The sequence below is a fragment of the Tachyglossus aculeatus genome, chromosome 22 (genome assembly GCF_015852505.1).
Source record: "Tachyglossus aculeatus isolate mTacAcu1 chromosome 22, mTacAcu1.pri, whole genome shotgun sequence".
Classification (NCBI taxonomy): domain Eukaryota; kingdom Metazoa; phylum Chordata; class Mammalia; order Monotremata; family Tachyglossidae; genus Tachyglossus; species Tachyglossus aculeatus.
In genome coordinates, this window is record NC_052087.1 from 29,605,222 (window position 1) to 29,626,765 (window position 21,544).

General features: G+C 51.2%; 1 protein-coding gene across 3 annotated transcripts; it reads left to right on the forward strand.

Annotated features, from left to right (window-relative positions):
- The first annotated feature begins 11,511 nt into the window (after window positions 1-11,511).
- NR1H3 (nuclear receptor subfamily 1 group H member 3) lies at window positions 11,512-21,170 on the forward strand. 3 transcript variants are annotated; one of them, XM_038765026.1, is made up of 11 exons: window positions 11,512-11,543; window positions 12,280-12,385; window positions 13,018-13,095; window positions 13,853-14,053; window positions 14,512-14,778; window positions 15,153-15,361; window positions 15,488-15,667; window positions 15,862-15,961; window positions 19,213-19,326; window positions 19,891-19,985; window positions 20,165-21,170. In XM_038765026.1, exons 3-11 carry the CDS (start codon window positions 13,053-13,055, stop codon window positions 20,309-20,311), a joined length of 1,356 nt encoding a protein of 451 aa, XP_038620954.1. In that variant the 5' UTR covers window positions 11,512-11,543; window positions 12,280-12,385; window positions 13,018-13,052; the 3' UTR covers window positions 20,312-21,170. The 3 variants fall into 3 exon arrangements, with proteins under 3 accessions (XP_038620954.1, XP_038620952.1, XP_038620955.1); XM_038765024.1 differs by lacking the exon at window positions 11,512-11,543 and adding an exon at window positions 11,782-11,963; XM_038765027.1 differs by lacking the exons at window positions 11,512-11,543; window positions 19,213-19,326 and having other exon boundaries at window positions 12,178-12,385.
- Window positions 21,171-21,544: the final 374 nt, after the last annotated feature.

A 21,544-nucleotide genomic window follows, 5' to 3' on the forward strand; every position in this document is an offset into this window, starting at 1 on the left:
GGCCCCCGGAACCCGCCAGCCGCAGCCCCGGGGCCCGCCCGGACGCCCGCTCGGGGCGCACACCGGAAGTCGCTCGCCCCGCGCGCCGCGAGGGGGCGCCCGACGGACAGCGGAAGGACGGAAGCGCCTGACCGGCGCCCGCGTGACCGCCAGGGGGCGGAAACGAGCGCAGCCACGTGCGGGCCCGAAGGCCCGGCACCGCCCCCGGCGACCTCAATTCAATCCTATTTATGGATACGATTATTGAATTATTGACTTATCATACGTATTACTTATTCTATCCTCCCCCCCCTTTTAGACTGTGAGCCCACTGTTGGGTAGGGACCTCTCCCCCTCGTCCCCCTCTCCATCCCCCCATCTTACCTCCTTCCCTTCCCCACAGCACCTGTATATATGTATATATGGTTGTACATATTTATTACTCTATTTATTTATTTATTTATTTATTTTACTTGTACATTTCTATCCTACTTATTTTATTTTGTTGGTATGTTTGGTTCTGTTCTCTGTCTCCCCCTTTTAGACTGTGAGCCCACTGTTGGGTAGGGACTGTCTCTATGTGATGCCAATTTGTACTTCCCAAGCGCTTAGTACAGTGCTCTGCACATAGTAAGCGCTCAATAAATACGATTGATTGATTGACCATCTCTAGATGCTGCCATCTTGTACTTCCCAAGCACTTAGTCCAGTACTCTGCACACAGTAAGCACTCAATAGATACGATTGATTGATTGATTCTATTATCATTCTAGACTCCCCATCCCCCCCATCTTACCTCCTTCCCTTCCCCACAGCTCCTGTATATATGGATATATGTTTGTACATATTTATTACTCTATTTATTTATTTTACTTGTACATATCTATTCTATTCATTTTATTTTCTTAGTATGTTTGGTTTTTTTTTTTTCTCTGTCTCCCCCTTTTAGACTGTGAGCCCACTGTTGGGTAGGGACCGTCTCTAGATGTTGCCATCTTGTACTTCCCAAGCGCTTAGTCCAGTGTTCTGCACACAGTAAGCACTCAATAAATACGATTGATTGATTGATTCTATTATTCTATTATCATTCTAGACTCCCCATCCCCATTCCCCCTCCCCATCCCCCCCATCTTACCTCCTTCCCTTCCCCACAGCTCCTGTATATATGTATAGATGTTTGTACATATTTATTACTCTATTTATTTTACTTGTACATATCTATTCTATTTATTTTATTTTGTTAGTATGTTTGGTTTTTTTTTTTCTCTGTCTCCCCCTTTTAGACTGTGAGCCCAATGTTGGGTAGGGACCGTCTCTATATGTTGCCAATTTGTACTTCCCAAGCGCTTAGTACAGTGCTCTGCACATAGTTAGCGCTCAATAAATATGATTGATTGATTGATTGATAGACTGTGAGCCCACTGTTGGGTAGGGACTGTCTCTATATGCTGCCATCTTGTACTTCCCAAGCACTTAGTCCAGTGTTCTGCATACAGTAAGCGCTCAATAAATACGATTGATTGATTCTATTATTCTATTATCATTCTAGACTGTGAGCCCACTGTTGGGTAGGGACCGTCTCTATATGCTGCCATCTTGTACTTCCCAAGCGCTTAGTCCAGTGCTCTGCACACAGGAAGCGCTCAATAAATACGATTAATTGATTGATTCTATTATTCTATTATCATTCTAGACTGTGAGCCCACTGTTGGGTAGGGACTGTCTCTATATGCTGCCATCTTGTACCTCCCAAGCGCTTAGTCCAGTGCTCTGCACACAGGAAGCGCTCAATAAATACGATTAATTGATTGATTCTATTATTCTATTATCATTCTAGACTGTGAGCCCACTGTTGGGTAGGGACTGTCTCTAGATATTGCCAATTTGTACCTCCCAAGCGCTTAGTCCAGTGCTCTGCACACAGTAAGCGCTCAATAAATACGATTGATTGATTGATTCTATTATTTTATTATTCTATTATCATTCTAGACTGTGAGCCCACTGTTGGGTAGGGACTGTCTCTAGATGTTGCCAATTTGTACCTCCCAAGCGCTTAGTCCAGTGCTCTGCACACAGTAAGCGCTCAATAAATATGATTGATTGATTGTCATTATATTATCATGTTATAGTATAATGATATAATTAATAATATCTTCATAATATTAATTAATATTATGTCATGTGTCTAATATATGTTTTATATCCTGTATATCATATATTACATATTAATACTATATAGATTGATTGATAATGTCATCGATACATTATTAATTAATGATAATTAATGATGTTATCGATGCATTATTAACTGCATTATTATAATAGAAAATAATGATATGCCAAATGTAAATAATAAATATAACGAATAATACGTGTAATAAATCAGTAATCGTATCAATAAAAACGATTGAATTGAATTGTGGCTGCATATATGGTATATTAATAGTATATATTATATATTAATAGTATATATTAACTAAGAATAATTGCAACATTAATCATAATTATATTATTTATTGAATTCTAGATGTATTATTACATTTAGAGTAATAAATGTAAATAGAGTAATAAATACATGCAAACATATATACATAGGGAAGCCGCGTGGCTCAGCGTAAAGAGCCCGGGCTTTGGAGTCAGAGGTCATGGGTTCGAATCCCAGCTCCACCATATGTCTGCTGTGTGACCTTGGGCAAGTCACTTCACTTCCCTGAGCCTCAGTTCTCTCAACTGTAAAATGGGAGTTAAGACTGTGAGCCCCACGTAGGACAACCTGATCACCTTGTATCCTCCCGGCGCTTAGAACAGTGCTTTGCACATAGTAAGCGCTTAACAAATGTTATTATTATTATTATTATTATTATTATTATTTTATATTTACAGGTGCTGTGGGGAGGGGAAGGAGGTAAGGCGAGGGGGAGGAGGGGGAGAGGAAGGAGGGGGCTCAGTCTGGGATGGCCCCTTTTCAGTCATTCATTCACTCAATCGTATTTATTGAGCGCTTACTGTGTGCAGAGCGCTGGACTAAACGCTTGGGAAATCAAATTGGCAACATCTAGAGATGGTCCCCACCCAACAGCGGGCTCGCAGGCTAGAAGGCAGGCTCACAGTCTTTGCGCACATTCTTGAAAAAGTCCGTGTTCGTGAAGCCCTTACTCTGTGTCAAACACTTTCTTATGACATTCGTTAAGCGCTTACCATGTGCCAAGCACTGGGATATTCATTCATTCATTCCATCGTATTTATTGAGCACTTACTGTGTGCAGAGCACTGGACTAAGCGCTTGGGAAGTCCAAGTCGGCAACAGATAGAGGCGGTCCCTACCCAACAGCGGGCTCACAGTCTAGAATAATAATAATAATGATGATGGTATTTGTTAAGCGCTTACTATGTGCAAAGCACTGTTCAGTCATTCATTCATTCAATTGTCTTTATTGAGTGCTTACTGTGTGCAGAGCACTGGACTAAGCGCTTGGGAAGTACAAGTCGGCAACAGATAGAGGCGGTCCCTACCCAACAGCGGGCTCACAGTCTAGAATAGTAATAATAATAATGATGGTATTTGTTAAGCGCTTACTATGTGCAAAGCACTGTTCTTTCATTCATTCATTCAATTGTATTTATTGAGCGCTTACTGTGTGCAGAGCACTGGACGAAAAGCTTGGGAAGTACAAGTCGGCAACATATAGAGGCGGTCCCTACCCAACAGTGGGCTCACAGTCTAGAATAGTAATAATAATAATGATGGTATTTGTTAAGCGCTTACTATGTGCAAAGCACTGTTCTTTCATTCATTCATTCAATTGTATTTATTGAGCGCTTACTGTGTGCAGAGCACTGGACGAAAAGCTTGGGAAGTACAAGTCGGCAACATATAGAAGCTGTCCCTACCCGACAACGGGCTCACAGTCTAGAATAATAGTAATAATGATGATGGTATTTGTTAAGTGCTCACTATGTGCAAAACACTGTTCTAAGCACTGGGGGGATACAAGGTGATCAGGTTGTCCCACATGGGGCTCACAGTCTTAATCCCCATTTTAGAGATGAGGGAACTGAGGCACGGAGAAGTTGAGTGACAAGGATAATGATGTCATTTATTGAGCGCTTACTATGTGCAAAGCACCTTTCTAAGCACTGGGGGGGTTACAAGGTGATCAGGTTGTCCCGCGGGGGGCTCACAGTCTCCATCCCCATGTGACAGGTGAGGTAACTGAGGCCCAGAGAAGTGAAGTGACTTGCCCAAAGTCACCCAGCTGACAATTGGCGGAGCCGGGATTTGAACCCATGACCTCTGACTCCAAAGCCCGGGCTCTTTCCATTGTGAAGCCCTTACTATGTGTCAAACGCTTTCTTATGACATTCGTTAAGCGCTTACCATGTGCCAAGCACTGGGGTATTCATTCATTCATTCATTCAGTCGTATTTATTGAGCGCTTACTGTGTGCAGAGCACTGGACTAAGCGCTTGGGAAGTACAAGTTGACAACATATAGAGACAGTCCCTACCCAACGGTGGGCTCCCCACAGCACCTGTATATATGTTTGTACAGATTTATTACTCTATTTATTGTACTTGTACATATTTACTATTCTATTTATTTTATTTTGTTAATATATTTTGTTTTGTTGTCTGTCTCCCCCTCCTAGACTGTGAGCCCGCTGTTGGGTAGGGACCGTCTCTAGATGTGGCCGACTTGTACTTCCCAAGCGCTTAGTCCAGTGCTCTGCATACAGTAAGCGCTCAATAAATACAGTTGAATGAATGAATGAATAAATCCCGATTCCCCACTTGCCAGCAGTGTGACCCTGGGCAAGTCACTTCTCGGTGCCTCAGTTCCCTCATCTGGAAAATGGGGATTAAGACTGTGAGCCCTACCTGGGACAACCTGAAGATGGTATTTCTTAAATGGTTACTAAGTGTCAAGCACTGTTCTAAGCGCTGGAGCAGATACAGGGTCATCAGGTTGTCCCACGGGGGGCTCACAGTCTTAATCCCCATTTTCCAGATGAGGGAACTGAGGCACAGAGCACTGAAATGACTTGCCCAAGGTCACACAGCGGACAGGTGGCAGAACCGGGATTAGAACCCGCGACCTCTGACTCTCAAGCCCGGGCTCTTGCCACTAACCCACGCTGCTTCTCACCACATCCTGATAACCTCGTAACTGCCCCAGCGCTTAGAACAGTGCTTGGCACATAGTAAGCGCTTCACAAATACCATCATTATTATACAAGCTTATCAGTTGGGACACGTCCACATCCCTCATGGGGCGCGCAGTCTTAATTCCCATTTTAAAGACGAAGTAACCGAGGCACAGGACTTATCCAAGGCCACTCAGCAGATACGTGGCAGAGCTGGGATTAGAACCCAAGTCTTTCTGACGCCCAGGCCTGTAATAATAATAATAATAATAATGATAATAATAATAATAATGGCATTTATTAAGCGCTTACTATGTGCAAAGCACTGTTCTAAGCGCTGGGGAGGTGACAAGGTGATCAGGTTGTCCCTATGTGGGCCCACAGTCTTCATCCCCATTTTGCAGATGAGGGAACTGAGGCCCAGAGCAATGAAGTGACATAATAATAATAATAATAAAGGCATTTATTAAGCGCTTACTATGTGCAAAGCACTGTTCTAAGCCCTGGGGAGGTGACAAGGTGATCAAGTTGTCCCACGGGGGGCTCACAGTCTTCATCCCCATTTTACAGATGAGGTAACTGAGGCACAGAGAAGTGAAGTGACTAATAATAATAATCATCATCATCGTCATCAATCGTATTTATTGAGCACTTACTGTGTGCAGAGCACTGTACTAAGCGCTTGGGAAGTACAAGTTGGCAACATATAGAGACAGTCCCTACCCAACAGTGGGCTCACAGTCTAAAATAATAATAATAATTAATAATAATAAGTAATAAAATAATAATAATAATAATAATAATGGCATTTATTAAGTGCTTGTTATGTGCAAAGCACTGTTCTAAGCACTGGGGAGGTGACAAGGTGATCAGCTTGTCCCGTGAGGGGCTCACAGTCTTCATCCCCATTTTACAGATGAGGGAACTGAGGCCCAGAGAAGTGAAGTGACTTGCAATAACAATAATAACAATAATGGCATTTATTAAGCGCTTACTATGTGCAAAGCACTGTTCTAAGCGCTGGGGAGGTGAGAAGGTGATCAGGTTGTCCCGCGGGGGGCTCCCAGTCTTCATCCCCATTTTCCAGATGAGAGAACTGAGGCCCAGAGAAGTGAAGTGACTTATAATAACAATAATGGCATTTATTAAGCGCTTACTATGTGCAAAGCACCGTTCTAAGCGCTGGGGAGGTGACAAGGTGATCAGGTGGTCCCGCGGGGGGGCCCCAGTCTTCATCCCCATTTTCCAGATGAGGGAACTGAGACCCAGAGAAGTGAAGTGACTTGCCCAAAGTCACCCAGCCGACAATTGGCGGAGCCGGGATTTGAACCCATGACCTCTGACTTCAAAGCTTGTACTCTATCCATTGGGCCACACTGCTTCCTTCGCTGTTCTAAGCACTGGGATACCCACAAGTTCATCGGGTCGGACGCAGACCGACACATGGGGCTCACGGTCTAAATCGGAGGGAGGAGAGTTTAATCCGTATTTTATAGATGAGGGGACCGAGGAACAGAGAAGTAAAGTGACTTCCCCAAGGTCACCCGACAAGCAACTGGCAGAGCCGGGATTAGAAACCGGGATTAGAAATATGTTTGGTTTTGTTCTCCGTCTCCCCCTTCTAGCCTGTGAGCCCACTGTTGGGTAGGGACCATCTCTCTATGTTGCCAACTTGTACTTCCCAAGTGCTTAGTACAGTGCTCTGCACACAGTAAGCGCGCTTAGTACAGTGCTCTGCACATAGTAATCGCTCAATAAATATGATTAAAAAAAATAAATAAATACGATTGATTGATTGCAGTGCTCTGCACACAGCAAGCGCCCAATAAATATGATTGAATGAATGAATGAATGAATTTACTGTGTGCAGGGAGCACTGGACTGAGCACTTAGGAGAGTACATTACAACAGAGTTGGTAGATGGGTTCCCTGCCCACAAGGAGCTTTCAGTCTGGAAGGAGACGAGAGAGGCCCCTTAAAGGAATGGCTCAGGGCAGGGGGTGATCGCGGGCGAGACTGTGAGCCCACTGTTGGGTAGGGACCGTCTCTCTATGTTGCCAACTTGGACTTCCCAAGCGCTTAGTACAGTGCTCTGCACACAGTAAGCGCTCAATCGATACGATTGATTGATTGATTGAGAGGGCCAGAGCTGAGCTGTTGGGAAGAACACTTCGAGGCACAGAAGGATGGCTCTAAGGGGAAGATGGGCCAGAGGGAGAAGCAGCATAGCCCAGTAATTTTTTTATTTTTAATGGCATTTGTTAAGCGCTTACTATGTGCAAAGCACTGTTCTAAGAGCTGGGGGGGGGATACAAGGTAATCAGGTTGCCCCACGTGGGGCTCACAGTCATAATCCCCGTTTTCCAGATGAGGTAACTGAGGCCCAGAGAAGTTAAGTGGCTTGCCCAAGCTGAGAAGTGGCAGGGCAGGGATTCGAACCCATGACCTCCGACTCCCAAGCCCGTGCTCTTTCCGCTGAGCCACGCTGCTTGGCCATGGCACTTCATTTCTCTGTGCCTCAGGTCCCTCATCTGTATAATGAGGGACCTGCAGAGAAGCAGCGTGGCTCAGTGGAAAGAGCCCGGGCTTTGGAGTCAGAGGTCGTGGGTTCAAATCCCGGCTCCGCCACTTGTCAGCTGTGTGACTTTGGGCAAGTTACTTGACTTCTCTGTGCCTCAGTTCCCTCATCTGTAAAATGGGGATGAAGGCTGTGAGCCCCCAGTGGGACAACCCGATCACTTTGTATCCTCCCCAGCGCTTAGAACAGTGCTTTGCACGTAGTAAGTGCTTAAGAAATGTCATTATTATTATTATTATTATTATTATAATGATTAAGACTGTGAGCACCGTGCGGGTTCTGGACTCTGTCCAACCTGATTAGCTTGTATCTCCCCAGCGCTTAGTGCAGTGCCCAGCACCTAGTGAGAGCTTAACAAATACCATAAAAAAAAGAGGCACCCGGGGTCTGGGGCCCAGCAGTTGCTGTCCTTGGAGAGATTCCCTTTTACTCCCAGGCTTGGGAAGATACTGGAAGAGGGGAAAGAGAGTGAGAGTGAGACGAGGGAACTTGCGTGGGTTGAGTCAGGGGGGGCCTGAGACAAGCGGGAGCCTCGGAAGCGGAGTATGTGGATCGCGTGACTGTCTTGAGGGAGGTGGGGGGTGAGACCGAGGGCTCGGGGGACTCCGGGTGAGGGGACTGAACGGGCTGTCTATGATAATGCGAAAACTCGTCTCGGAGCAGATTTTGCAACATCACCGCCCTTCCTCTCTCCTATTTCTCCTTCTCTTCCTGTATTGTTCCTCCATCCCTCCCCCATCTCTCTTTCTTCCCTCCCTCGTCCTTTCGTCCTCCTCCTCGGGGCCTTCGTTCCCATCTCTCCCCTTCCCATCCCGTACCTTCCCTTTCCTCCCCCAGTCGCCCCATCACGTCCCCCCCGTCTCGTCCGCCCTCCTCTGCCTTCTCCCCCACTGCCATTCATGCCTTCCCATCCCCTCCCGTTTTCAGTGGGACCCATGGGAACTGGAGTTCATGGCCAAAACAGGAAGAAGGCCAAGCAGAGCTAGTGTCGAGGAGGGTGGAGGGGGGACCGGGGGGAGCGGAGGGGTGAACAACCGACAGTAACCTTAACTCCCAGCTCCTCTCCTCCCACAGCCGGACCGAGGCGTCCGGCCGGACACCAAATCCCACCGCTTCCATCCCTGGCTCCCCTGCCTCCTCGTTTCCCGCTCCGGTCCCTCACTCCCTGCTCCGCCAGGCCCGATAGGCAGCGGGCGGGAGACTCTGAGCTACTCGGAGAGGTGAGCTGAGGAGGGCCGTCCATGCCACAAGGGGACTGAAACTGGGGTTTGGTGTCTTTGGGCCCCTTCGAGCGCTTAGTCCAGTGCTCTGCACTCAAGTAAGCGCTCAATAAATACGATTGATTGATTGTGGAGAGAGGAGCTGCCCCTGGCGTGGAGAGCTGGGGAGTGGAAACGAGGGGAGACCACTCCCATTCTATCAATCAATCAATCAATCAATCGTACTTATTGAGCGCTTACTGTGTGCAGACCACTGTACTAAGCGCTTGGGAAGTCCAAGTTGGCAACATCTAGAGACAGTCCCTACCCAACAGTGGGCTCACAGTCTAAAAGGGGGAGACAGAGAACAAAACCAAACATACTAACGGAATAAAACAAATAGAATAGATATGTACAAGTAAAATGAATAAATAAATAAATAGAGTAATAAATATGTACAAACATCTATACATATATACAGGTGCTGTGGGGAAGAGGAGGAGGTAAGATGGGGGGGATGGAGAGGGGGATGAGGGAGAGAGGAAGGAAGGGGCCTTCTACCCCTGTTGGGCAGGGGCCGTCTCTATATGTTGTCGATTTGTACTGCCCAAGGGTTTAGTACAGTGCTCTGCACACAGTAAGCGCTCGATAAATACGATTGAATGTACGAATGAAGGGCGATCCCGTTGAAAAGGAGGTCTTTGGGCAGATAGTTCGGTGTTTCTGCGCAGTTTTCTTGCCAAGAAACTCATCCTGGCTGGAAGGGGCTGCAGGCCCAATGAATCATCATCATCATCATCATCATCAATCGTATTTATTGAGCGCTTACTATGTGCAGAGCACTGTACTAAGCGCTTGGGAAGTACAAATCGGCAACATATAGAGACAGTCCCTACCCAACAGTGGGCTCACAGTCTAAAAGGGGGAGACAGAGAACAAAACCAAACATACTAACAAAATAAAATAAATAGAATAGATATGTACAAATAAAATAAATAAATAAATAGAGTAATAAATATGTACAAACATATATATATATATATATACACACAGGTGCTGTGGGGAAGGGAAGGAGGTAAGATGGGGGGGATGGAGAGGGGGACGAGGGGGAGAGGAAGGAAGGGGCTCAGTCTGGGCAGAATCCTGGGCAGATTCAACCCACCTGCGAAGGGCTTGGTGGGGTGGGGACTTGACCTCTGAGAAAGGAGGGAGCCTATCTCGTCAATCTGTGGGTCAGCCGGTCATTCATTCGATGGAACTGATTGCGCCTCTGACTGTGCAGAACACAGGACAGAGTGCTTGGGAGTTGGTAGACACAATCCCTGCCCTCAAGGAGCTTGCCATCTTCCCCGGGGACATTTAGAAATTCAGAGGGAAGGGAGTCGGCCTAGCTGGAGCCTCTGTGTATAGTCACAGGTCTGCCCCGGGCTCCTCTCCTGGACTTCACAGGGGTTGGGGGCTGGATGAAGCTGCAATTCGGCCTCTTCTCTCTCCCCGCTGCTCACCCGTAGCCTGATTCATTCATTCAATCGTATTTATTGAGCGCTTACTGTGTGCAGAGCACTGTACTAAGCGCTTGGGAAGTACAAGTTGGCAACATGTAGAGACAGTCCCTACCCAACAGTGGGTTCACGTCTGATCCCAGATGCTGCTGAGGAGACCCCCCCAACTTCCAGGCTGCACCCCCTCCCACTACTCTGAGAGTTCCTTCAAGATCCCCTGTTTCTGATCCCAAGAACAGCATCCCAAACTTCCTTTCATTCATTCAATCAGTCGTATTTACTGAGCGCTTCCCGTGTGCATTCATTCATTCAATCGTATTTATTGAGCGCTTACTGTGTGCAGAGCACTGTACTAAGGGCTTGGGAAGTACAAGTCGGCAACATATAGAGACGGTCCCTACCCAGCAACGGGCTCCCAGTCGAGAAGGGAGCAGAGCACCGTACTAAGCCTTAGAAAGTACATTTCATCAATAAAGAGAGATAATCCCAGCCCACAAAGGGCATGCAGTCTAGAAGTTAATAGTAGTATTTGTTAAGCACTTACTATGTGCCCCCTTTTAGACTATCTCCCCCTTTTAGACTGTGAGCCCACTGTTGGGTAGGGACTGTCTCTATATGTTGCCAATTTGTACTTCCCAAGCGCTTAGTACAGTGCTCTGCACATAGTAAGCGCTCAATAAATACGATTGATGATGATAATGATGATGTGCCAAGCACTGTTCTAAGCACCGGGGTAGATACAAGGTAATCAGGTTGTCCCACATGGGGCTCACAGTCTTCATCCCCGTTTTCCAAATAATAGTAATAATAGCATTTGTTAAGCACTTACTATGTGCCGAGCACTGTTCTTAGCTCTGCGGGGGATACAAGGTCATCAGGTTGTCCCACATGGGGCTCACGGTCTTAATACCCATTTTACATTATTATTACAGATGAGGTAACTGAGGTCCAGAGAAGTTAAGCGACCTGCCCAAAGTCACACAGCGGACAAGCGGCGGAGCGGCATTAGAACCCATGACCTCTGACGCCGAAGCCCGTTCTCTGTCCACTGAGCCACGCAGATGAGGGAACTGAGGCACAGAGGAGTGAAGTGGTTTGCCTGGCCTCCTGCGCCTGCTTCTTCCTGACCCCCGGTCTCTCGGTCTGGCCAGTGAGGGGGGCGCGGGGAAGGGATGGCTTGGTCAAAGGAGAGCAGGGGAAGGCAGGGCCTTTCGGGCCCTTGGGTGTGAGCTTTCTCTCAGTGCTTTCTCTGCCCCCTGACCGTAGTGGCAGGGGACCTTCAGGGGTGACGAGTGTGGCGGGGACCATTCAGATCGCAGCTTCGGCGGAGGGCCGGCGGGGATGGGGTAGGAGCCCGGGGAGCACCCCAGCCCTGACAGAGCAGGGAGCGAGAAAAAGGCTGGGAAAGAGAGTGGCTGCGTGTTGCAATCCGTGGCCTGCATAAAGACCTTTGCTCAGCGAGGTGTCTGTGGAGTGGCGGCTCCGGGGGAGGAGAGAGCAGGGCCAGCTTTGAAAGGGGCAGCGAGGAGAGGCGGGCAGAGCCTGGAGTGAAGCTCCTGTGGTGAGGACAGTGGGTCAGGGGGCTACCCTGGGGTGGGAGGAGGTGGGGAGCCACTCAGGCTGTGGGGGAAGAGGAACTGCCTCAGTGGGAGGGAAGAGGAAGGGGGGAAAAGGGGGAGGTGGTGCCACTGGGGAGCTGGGTCCCTGAGGAGGAGCCATCCCGGGAAGACACCGCCCCCGGGGGGGCCAGCAGAGGCCCAAGCCCTGGGCAGGCTGAGTGGAGTTCCCTGGTGGGAACAGGGGGTGTTGTCCAAGTCCCCACCCCCGGCCTTCACTTCCCTGGTGAGCTCCAGCTCTCTCCCCACTATCCTTCCCAGCTCTGCCATCAGGGGCTTCCTCTTCGGTGCCAGGGGCACGGCCGCACGGACCCCCCACTCTCAGCCTCCAGAGACCTGCCAAGAGGGACGCCGGCCTTCCGATCGGGTGGGTGTTGGCCTAGGGGAACAGGAGAGAGGGGTGATCGAAGAAAAGGGTCAGTAGCTGGGAGTCTGGGGGATGTTTTAGACTGTGAGCCCACTGTTGGGTAGGGACTGTCTCTATATGTTGCCAATTTGTACTTCCCAAGCGCTTAGTACAGTGCTCTGCACATAGTAAGCGCTCAATAAATATGATTGATGATGATGTGGGGATCTCGGCAGGCACATGGTTCTAGACAGGCGACCCGAGGAGGCAAGATCTCTGTTCAGCTTGCGGACGAGGAGCAGGAGGCCTGCCGTGGGAAGGGGGAAAGCTGTTGGCTCCCGGCACTGAGAAAAAGTTCAGAGTCCCATTTGGGGCTGGGGGGTTGGGAGGCAGCTCTCTCCTGAGAGGTGCTGAAGTGGCCTGCTGCTCCTCTGTTGGTTGGGGGGGATGTCCCCTACCCCCAGACGGCAGGTTGTCTCTATCGCTTTCCAGGCCTCAGAAAGTCTGCAGAGTAGCTGCGGGTATCGGAGGGCAGGACGGAGGAGAGCAGGGACCTTGGAGAGGGCAGCTTCCGAAAGAGACGGGGACCCTGGCTAGCCTGGGATGGGGCGGGACGGATTCACCGGGGAACCTAACATGTGTCCTCCTGGCAGGGCGACCATCTCGGGAATGACCGGGGCCTCAGGAGATGTCGGCGTGGCTGGTGGCCCCCGCTCCGGATGCCGCTGCCAGTGAGTGACCTCTAAACGGCTCGGGCCCTGCCCGTTGATCTCCTTCCCCTGATCCTTTCTCTCTTTCCAGAAATGAGCCCTGCCCATCACTCAAGTTGAAACCAGCCTCGCTACTCTGCCCTAGCCTCCCCGCCTCCTTTTCCTTCTCCCCCTCCTCCTCCTCACCTTCCTCCTCCCTCTCCTCCTCCGCCTCCTCCTCCACCTAGAAACAGGTAGAGAGTTGGGTTCTAGGGATGTGGTTCTCCTCTCGCCTAGAGTCTTCCCACATCCCTGGCATCTACCTTGATCTCCACACCCAGCTCTAGGGAAGGGGACTGCATTAACAGGCTGATGCTTATCCAGAGCTGACTCCCAAGATTTAACAATAATACCAATAATAATAATAATGATAACAATAAGAAGAATTGTGGTATTTGTTAAGCGCTTCCTGTCTACCAGGGGCTGTTCCAAGCACTGAGGTAGATTACAAACAGATCAAATACAGTTCAAGAGGGAGGAAGACTTCTAAACTGAGGTCACGCTAATCCTCGGGAAAGGGGTCAAAAGCTAATCTCGCCTTGGAATTGGGGGCGGCGGGGAGTGAGGCCCAGAGCTAGGGTCCGAGCTTTGCTGGTGGATCAGGATTTCCACATTCCTGACCTTTGCTTTCCAAAGTTGGAGTTGGGAATTGTACCGGCAGGCTTCTCTGGGTGTTGGGGCTGAGCTGGCTCGGCTGCTGTCCGGGCCACCGTCTCGGTCGACCTCTCTCCACCCTCAGGCTGCACCCCTGGGGACTGGCTGCTGGGGCCCAAGTGGCCCTGGAAGGCTGAGGCCCAGGATGCCTGCCGCCTGGCTCGCAAAAACCTCGGGGACGGTTCCGGCTCTTCTCTCCCTGACCCGGGCGGCTCGGCTGCGGGACCGGAGGGGGAGGAATCTGTCTCCCTGCTCCCGGGCTCGGAAGCTCCTCCGGAGCTCACAGGTGAGGGCTCTGGGGAGTGGGAGACTATCTGGGTGGGCAGGAATGTGTCTGTTTGTTGTTATACTGTATTCTCCCAAGTGCTTAGTGCTCTCAAGCTCTCAATAAATACGATTCAACAAATGAATGAATGGAGAGAGGAGCCCAGGGCTTCCTCTGCAGGGAAGCGCAATGAGCAGTGAGCGGAGGCCAACGGGGAGCTGGGGACTGTGAGCCCACTGTTGGGTAGGGACTGTCTCTATATGTTGCCAATTTGTACTTCCCAAGTGCTTAGTACAGTGCTCTGCACATAGTAAGCGCTCCATAAATACGATTGATGATGATGATGATGGGGACGAGGGGGAGCGGGAAGGGCTGGCATCCTGGGGGAGGGAGCGGGAGGGCCTAACTGGCTCCAGGGTGAAGGGCAGCCCAATGCCCGCTCCCCTCCCCTGCGCTCACACCCACATCGTGCCCCGCAGAGCTGCGGCCGCCCAAGCGCAAGAAGGGCCCGGCCCCCAAGATGCTGGGGAACGAGCTGTGCAGCGTGTGTGGGGACAAGGCTTCCGGCTTCCACTACAACGTACTGAGCTGCGAGGGCTGCAAGGGCTTCTTCCGCCGCAGTGTCATCAAAGGCGCCCGCTATAGTTGCCACAGCGGGGGGCACTGCCCCATGGACACCTACATGCGCCGCAAATGCCAGGAGTGTCGTCTGCGCAAGTGTCGCCAGGCAGGCATGAGGGAGCAGTGTGAGTGTCCGGGCCCACGGGGAGCCAGGCCCCTGGGTCGAGGGGCGACACGGGCGGGAGGAAGGCAGGAAGGGAGAGGGCCAAGTCCGACACGGGGGGATGCCCGGGAGGAAGGCGGGCAGAGGGTGGGATGGAGAAACGCCTGCTGCTCGGGGAGGAAGACTTTAGCGCTTAGTGGGAGGTGTGTGGGAGCACAGCGTCTGTTCCTGAGTGTCTGTTAAAGCTCCTGCTGGTCTTCATCCTGAACCGCCATCCCAAACCTCCTCCTAAAACTTCCTGCTGCTTCCCTTTCCCCAACTCGGTGTCCACCCCCCGAGCCTGGTTTCCTCTCCCGACCCCCCCCCTCCAAGCCTCACCCCCGGCCCTGCTCTCAGGCGTGCTGTCTGAGGAGCAGATCCGCTTGAAGAAACTGAAGCGGCAAGAAGAGGAGCAGGCCCAGGCGGTGCCGCCGCCCCCGCAGGCCTCCTTGCCCGGCCCGGCCCTGCCTCAGCTCAGCCCCCAGCAGCTGGGAATGATCGAGAAGCTGGTGGCTGCTCAGCAGCTGTGCAACCGGCGATCCTTCTCCGACCAGCTCCGTGTCACGGTACCCAAGCGGGGAGAGGGCGGGCCATGGTGGTCCGGGGCTCGGCGCCGGACCGGTTGGGGAACCAGAGCCAGCTCGCTGGCCCACGTCAAGGCGACTCTTTCCTCTCTCCGGACTCGCGGGCAGCCCTGGCCCGTGGCCCCAGACCCCCAGAGCCGGGAGGCGAGGCAGCAGCGTTTTGCCCACTTCACGGAACTGGCGATCGTCTCTGTGCAGGAGATTGTGGACTTTGCCAAACAGCTGCCCGGCTTCCTGCAGCTCAGTCGTGAGGACCAGATCGCGCTGCTCAAGACCTCCGCCATCGAGGTGTGGGATGAGCAGAGCGGGCTGGGAAGGGGCGCTACCCGGGATGGGGACTCCTGGGGGAGGGGTCCGACCGATGGTTAGAGCCAATTTGGGGTGGGAAGGATTTCCCTTCCGTGGCCCCGGAGCAGAGGCGGGGGGCTCCGGGAGGACGGGGAAAGCTGGGACGAGCCGGACGTCGGGGCCTATCTTGGCAGGTGATGCTCTTGGAGACGTCTCGGAGGTACAATCCTGGCAGCGAGAGCATCACCTTTCTCAAAGATTTCAGTTACAACCGGGATGATTTTGCCAAAGCAGGTGAGGTCCCTGGGTTCAGCAGGTCGGGTACCAGAGGGGACAGTCGCTCAATTGCATTTATTGAGGGCTTACTGCATGCGGAGCACTGTAAAACCAGAGTACAATATAACAGGGTCGATAGACACGTTCCCTGCCCACGACGAGCTTATGTCTAGAGGTTAGGCGGGCACTTAGTACAGTGCTCGGCACATAGTAAGTGCTCAATCTAGATGCGTGAATGATGAATGAGAAAGTGTGTCCAGGCTTGACGAGTTCCAGGAGAAAGGGCATTATCCATCAAGAGAAGCAGCGTGGCTCAGTGGAAAGATCCCGGGCTCTGGAGTCAGACGTCACGGGTTCAGATCCCGGCTCCGCCGACTGTCAGCTGTGTGACTCTGGGCAAGTCACTTCGCTTCTCTGTGCCTCAGTTACCTCACCTGTAAAATGGGGATTCAGACGTGGAACAACCTGATCACCTTGTATACCCCAGTGCTTAGAACAGTGCTTTGCACATAGTAAGCGCTTAACAAATACCATTGTTATTCGTCTAGACTGTGAGCCCACTGTTGGGTAGGGACCGTCTCTATTATGTTGCCAACTTGTACTTCCCAAGTGCTTAGTACAGTGCTCTGCACACAGTAAGCACTCAATAAATATGATTGATTGATTGATTGATTGATTGATTCCGAAGGTAGAGAAGGCCCCATTTCCTGTCTGGGAACAACAGGTTGGGTTAGGGTCCTAGGGCCCTCCCAGGCATTTGGTTCCAGGCTCTAGACTTTCTTCCTCCAGTTCAGTCACTGACACACTCAGCTGGGCTCACGCTCAGAGACTCTCGGGCCCACGGCTGCACTCAAAGAGACTCCTGACCTCCCCGGGCCTCTCTGTTTACCACTCTGGTTTTTACTTTTCCCGTGACTGCTCCTCTCCACAGCCTTTTAGGGTTCAGGATTTGTCCCCTCCCTTCTCGCCAATGCTGTCTTCCAACTGCCCCTCTTCCAAAACCCAGGAAGCATCCTTATGATAGAAACAGGCCGTCTTTTGCTTCTGTGATTTCCCCAACCATCACTACCGAAGCATGGGATCTGTGGGAGAGCCCGATAGATAGAACGAGTTGGAGGATGATTGCCGTTCCGGGCTTTTGGAGAAGGGAAGATTGAGATAATAATAATAATAATAATAATAATAATAATAATAATAATGGCATTTGTTAAGCGCTTACTACGTGCAGAGCTCTGTTCTAAGCGCTGGGGTGGATACAAGGTGATCAAGTTGCCCCACGTGGGGCTCACAATCTTAATCCCCATTTTACAGATGAGGTAACTGAGGCTCAGAGAAGCTAGGTGACTTGCCCAAGGTCACACAGCAGTCATGTGGCGGAGTCGGGATTCAAACCCATGACCTCTGACTCCAAAGCCCGGGCTCTTTCCACTGAGCCACGCTGCTTCTCCAATCTCACTGGACAGTTAAGGATGAGACTAGGGAGAGTGAGGCTCAATTGGTCACTGGGGAATTTTGCTCCCCGTCTCTATATGTTGCCAACTTGTACTTCCCAAGCACTTAGTACAGTGCTCTGCACACAGTAAGCGCTCAATAAATATGATTGAATGAATGAATGAATGAATCTCTCTAGGTGACTGCTTGGACCTCAGTTTCTTAGATGTAAAATGGGGACAGGGATACTGACCTGCTTTCTGGGGTCAGTATTCATTCATTTGATTATATTTATCGAGCGCTTACTGTGTGCAGAGCACTGTACTAAGCGCTTGGAAAGTACAGTTCGGCAACAGAGACAATCCCTACCCAACAACGGGCTCAGAGTATCATTAGGGAGTGTAGCTCACAAGCGATGGAGTGTTCGCAAAGCTCAAGTGGGGTGACTCGAGACTGCTCTTCACTTAATAATAATAATAATAACATTTATTAAGCACTTACTATGTGCACAGTACTGTTCTAAGCGCTGGGGAGGTTACAAGGTGAGCATGTTGTCCCACGTGGGGCTCACAGTCTTAATCCCCATTTTACAGATGAGGGAACTGAGGCCCAGAGAAGTGAAGTGACTTGCCCAAAATCACCCAGCTGACAATTGGCGGAGCTGGGATTTGAACCCGTGACCTCTGACTCCAAAGCCCGGGCTCTTTCCACTGAGCCACGCTGCTTCTCTGCTTCGCTTCCTTCCCTTTAATTCTCCTCCCGGGCCCCAGGAGCGCCCAGTGAGATCTCTTTATACAGGGTCTGGGCCTGCTTAACTTGGTTCTTATAGGACCCAGAACGGCTCCTTGGGGTGTGTGGGAGCTCAATAAGTAGTAGTTAATAAGTAGTTCTATGTGATGGTGACATATTCCAGCTCGGCTAGGGGCCTAGCTACCCATTATTATTATTATTATGGCATTTATTAAGCGCTTACTACATGCAAAGCACTGTTCTAAGCGCTGGGGAGGTTACAAGGTGATCAGGTTGTCCCAAGCGGGGCTCACAGTCTTAATCCTCATTTTACAGATGAGGTAACTGAGGCCCAGAGAAGTTAAGTGACTTGTCCCAAGTCACACAGCTGACAATTGGCGGAGCCGGGATTTGAGCCCATGACCTCTGACTCCCAAGCCCGTTCTCTTTCCACTGAGCCATGCTGCTTCTCCAAGTCTTCCCAGTTCTTCCCGTTCTTCCCAGTTCCACCCATTCTTCCCAGTTGTCTGCTTTCAGGCGGATCTCCTTTCAGGTTGCAGATCACATTCACTGGGCGGAGCTCAGGGTGTATTTTGAACTTCCAAAAAGTGGCTCATGACCCCAGGTTGAGGCCCAGGCCAAGGCTGAGCTAGGAACCCCCTGCCAGGGAACGGCTCCAGCCCTGTTCCCCCCGACGTACGGAGCTGACGAACCTCAGGTCAAAGGTACAGGAAATGATATATCAACAAGCAGCGAGTGAGAAAATTTGGCAGGTGAATCCTAAAGCCAGTTTGGACGCGAAACGGGAGCCGGGGGAGAGGTCTCTAGATGCTTCTGATGCCAGTTGGCTGGATGATCCACCTCAGGCTCACGTCACTGCAGAAAGACCCACTGTAGGGGTTAGAAACCCTGAGGCGTCTCCAAATACTGCAAAGGGGAGAAAGGTCAGGAAAATCAGTGGCCAAGCGTAATAAAGACTATTGCCAGGGTCCAAGGAATTCTTGGTGGAGTCTCACTGGTTTCCCCTCGATGAGCGTCATTTAGAAGAGTTGGGGGCGGGGGGAGTCCGGCTCACCTCCCACCCCCTGTTCTGTCCCCTTCTTTTCCAGGCCTGCAAGTGGAGTTCATTAACCCAATCTTCGAGTTCTCCCGGGGCATGAACGAACTACATCTCAATGATGCTGAGTTTGCTCTGCTCATTGCCATCAGCATCTTTTCTGCAGGTGCTCAAGGCCAGAGGAAGAGGAAGAGTTAGGAGGGCGGGGGGGTTGTCCGAATGAGAAGCTGGAAGAGGCCAGGAGGGTTGAAGGAATCCAACAGGGATTCAGGAGAGAGGTGCGGCTTAGAGGGGAGTAACTGTAAAGGGGGGAGATTTTTCCTGTAGGTCTGTTTCAAGATAAGGCTAGTTTAGTGGGCTGTCCGTACTTCCTAGATGGGCTTGGGACCCGGAATTCAGCCTGGAGTCCTGGCCAGACCGACCCCTCAACCCCGACGTTTCTTTTAGAGAAGCAGCGTGACTCAGTGGCTAGAGCCCGGGCCTGAGATTCAGAAGGACCAGGGTCCTAATCCCGGCTCCGCCGCTTGCCTGCTGTGTGACCTTGGGCAAGTCACTTCACTTCTCCGTGCCTCCCTTCCCTCATCCGTAAAATGGAGATTAAGACCGTGAGCCCCGCTTGGGGCAGGAGCTCTGTCCAATCTGACCGGTTCGCATCCACTCCGGCGCTTAGAAAAGAGCCCGGCTTGCAGTAAGCGCTGAGCAAACTCCACGGTTGGTGTTTTTATTTCAGATCGTCCCAATGTCCAGGACCAGCCCCAGGTAGAACAGTTGCAACACACGTACGTGGAAGCCCTCCACGCTTACGTCTCTATCCACCGCCCCCAGGTGAGCGTCTCCTCAGGGTGGCCCGTCCTCTCCGTCACCCCGGCCCTCCTTCCGCGCCTCCCCCGTAGCGGTCCTTCCCTGGCCGAGTCGGCAATAGCTCTCTCCATCACTTCCCCTTCCCCAAAGCATCCCCGTGGGGGGAGGACTCAAGGTGGCAGCTGGTTTAATCCTTCCCTCAGGACCCGCTGATGTTCCCCCGGATGCTGATGAAGCTGGTCAGCTTGCGGACCCTAAGCAGCGTCCACTCGGAGCAGGTGTTCGCCCTCCGCCTGCAGGACAAGAAGCTGCCTCCGCTGCTCTCTGAGATCTGGGATGTGCACGACTGAACGGCCGACGACGACGCTATTCACCCCTTCCTCCTCCTCCCTGGGGCGTGGGCCGCTGACCGGGGTGAGGGGGCATGCTGTAGACTAGGACTGCGGCCTGCAAAGGGGAGGGCGGGTCATCCTGCGAGAGAAACGTCGTAATGGGGAATTGAAGCAGCAGCAGTTCTGTTGATTGACCCACCGGGTTTGGCTTCTCAGGGCCCGGCCTAACTGTGGTCAACTAACAGGCCACATCCCCTTCCCGCCCTCTCCGCCGAGCCCGCACCAACCCTGCACCTCAAGAACGTCTGCTTTGGCTGATTCAAACGACAACCACGCTGGCCAAGGCCCTAGTGTCATTCCGGGAATCCTAAGAGCCCAGCTGCCTCAAGGACGGGAGGCCAAAACCGAATATAAAAATGAGACAAATAACTCTGATCTCTTCCATGGTGGAGGCCGTGGAAGAACGTACGACTGTCCTGTCTGTCTCCCTTTGGAAATGGGCATAAAGGAGGGAGATCTAGAGCGAAGTTTCTCCAGAGACACGAGAAATCTCAATTGCCTGGGCCGTAGAATCCCGCACGAGCTGAAATTCAGTGATCCATCCCAAGACAAGGTGGCACCCGGCCAGCGGGGAAGGAGGGAGGGCACGCGTGGTTGCCCTTGTGCGTTGTTGGTACCATCAATCAATCAATCAATCGACGGTATTTACTGAGCTTTTATTGTGTGCAGAGCACTGTACTAAGTGCTCGGGAAAGTGCCATACGATATACGGTGCGTGTTTGAAAGTGCCACCATCTCTAAGCCTGCCGGGAGCTGTGGTTCGTCCCTTTTTACATCCATCGTCATCATCATCAATCGTATTTATTGAGCGCTTACTGTGTGCTTACTGTGTACTTGGGAAGTACAAATTGGCAACATATAGAGACAGTCCCTGCCCAACAGTGGGCTTACAGTCTAAAAGAGGTCGGGCGACGGTGCCCCGAATCACTTCATCTCGGTCCGAGGCCCGTCCGCTTTCTGCATCTCTTAGAAGCTCCACTTTTAAGCCTACCCGCTAACCCCGCTAGCCTCTTGTCCGAGAAAGCACACAGAAAGCACACTGACACTTTCAAAACTCTCACGGGTCATCACCCCACTCGAGGCCCCAAATAAAAGAGAAGGAGCGTGGCTCAGGGGAAAGAGACTGGGCTTGGGAGTCAGAGGTCGTGGGTTCTAATCCTGACTGACTTTGGGCAAGTCACTCCTCTGGGC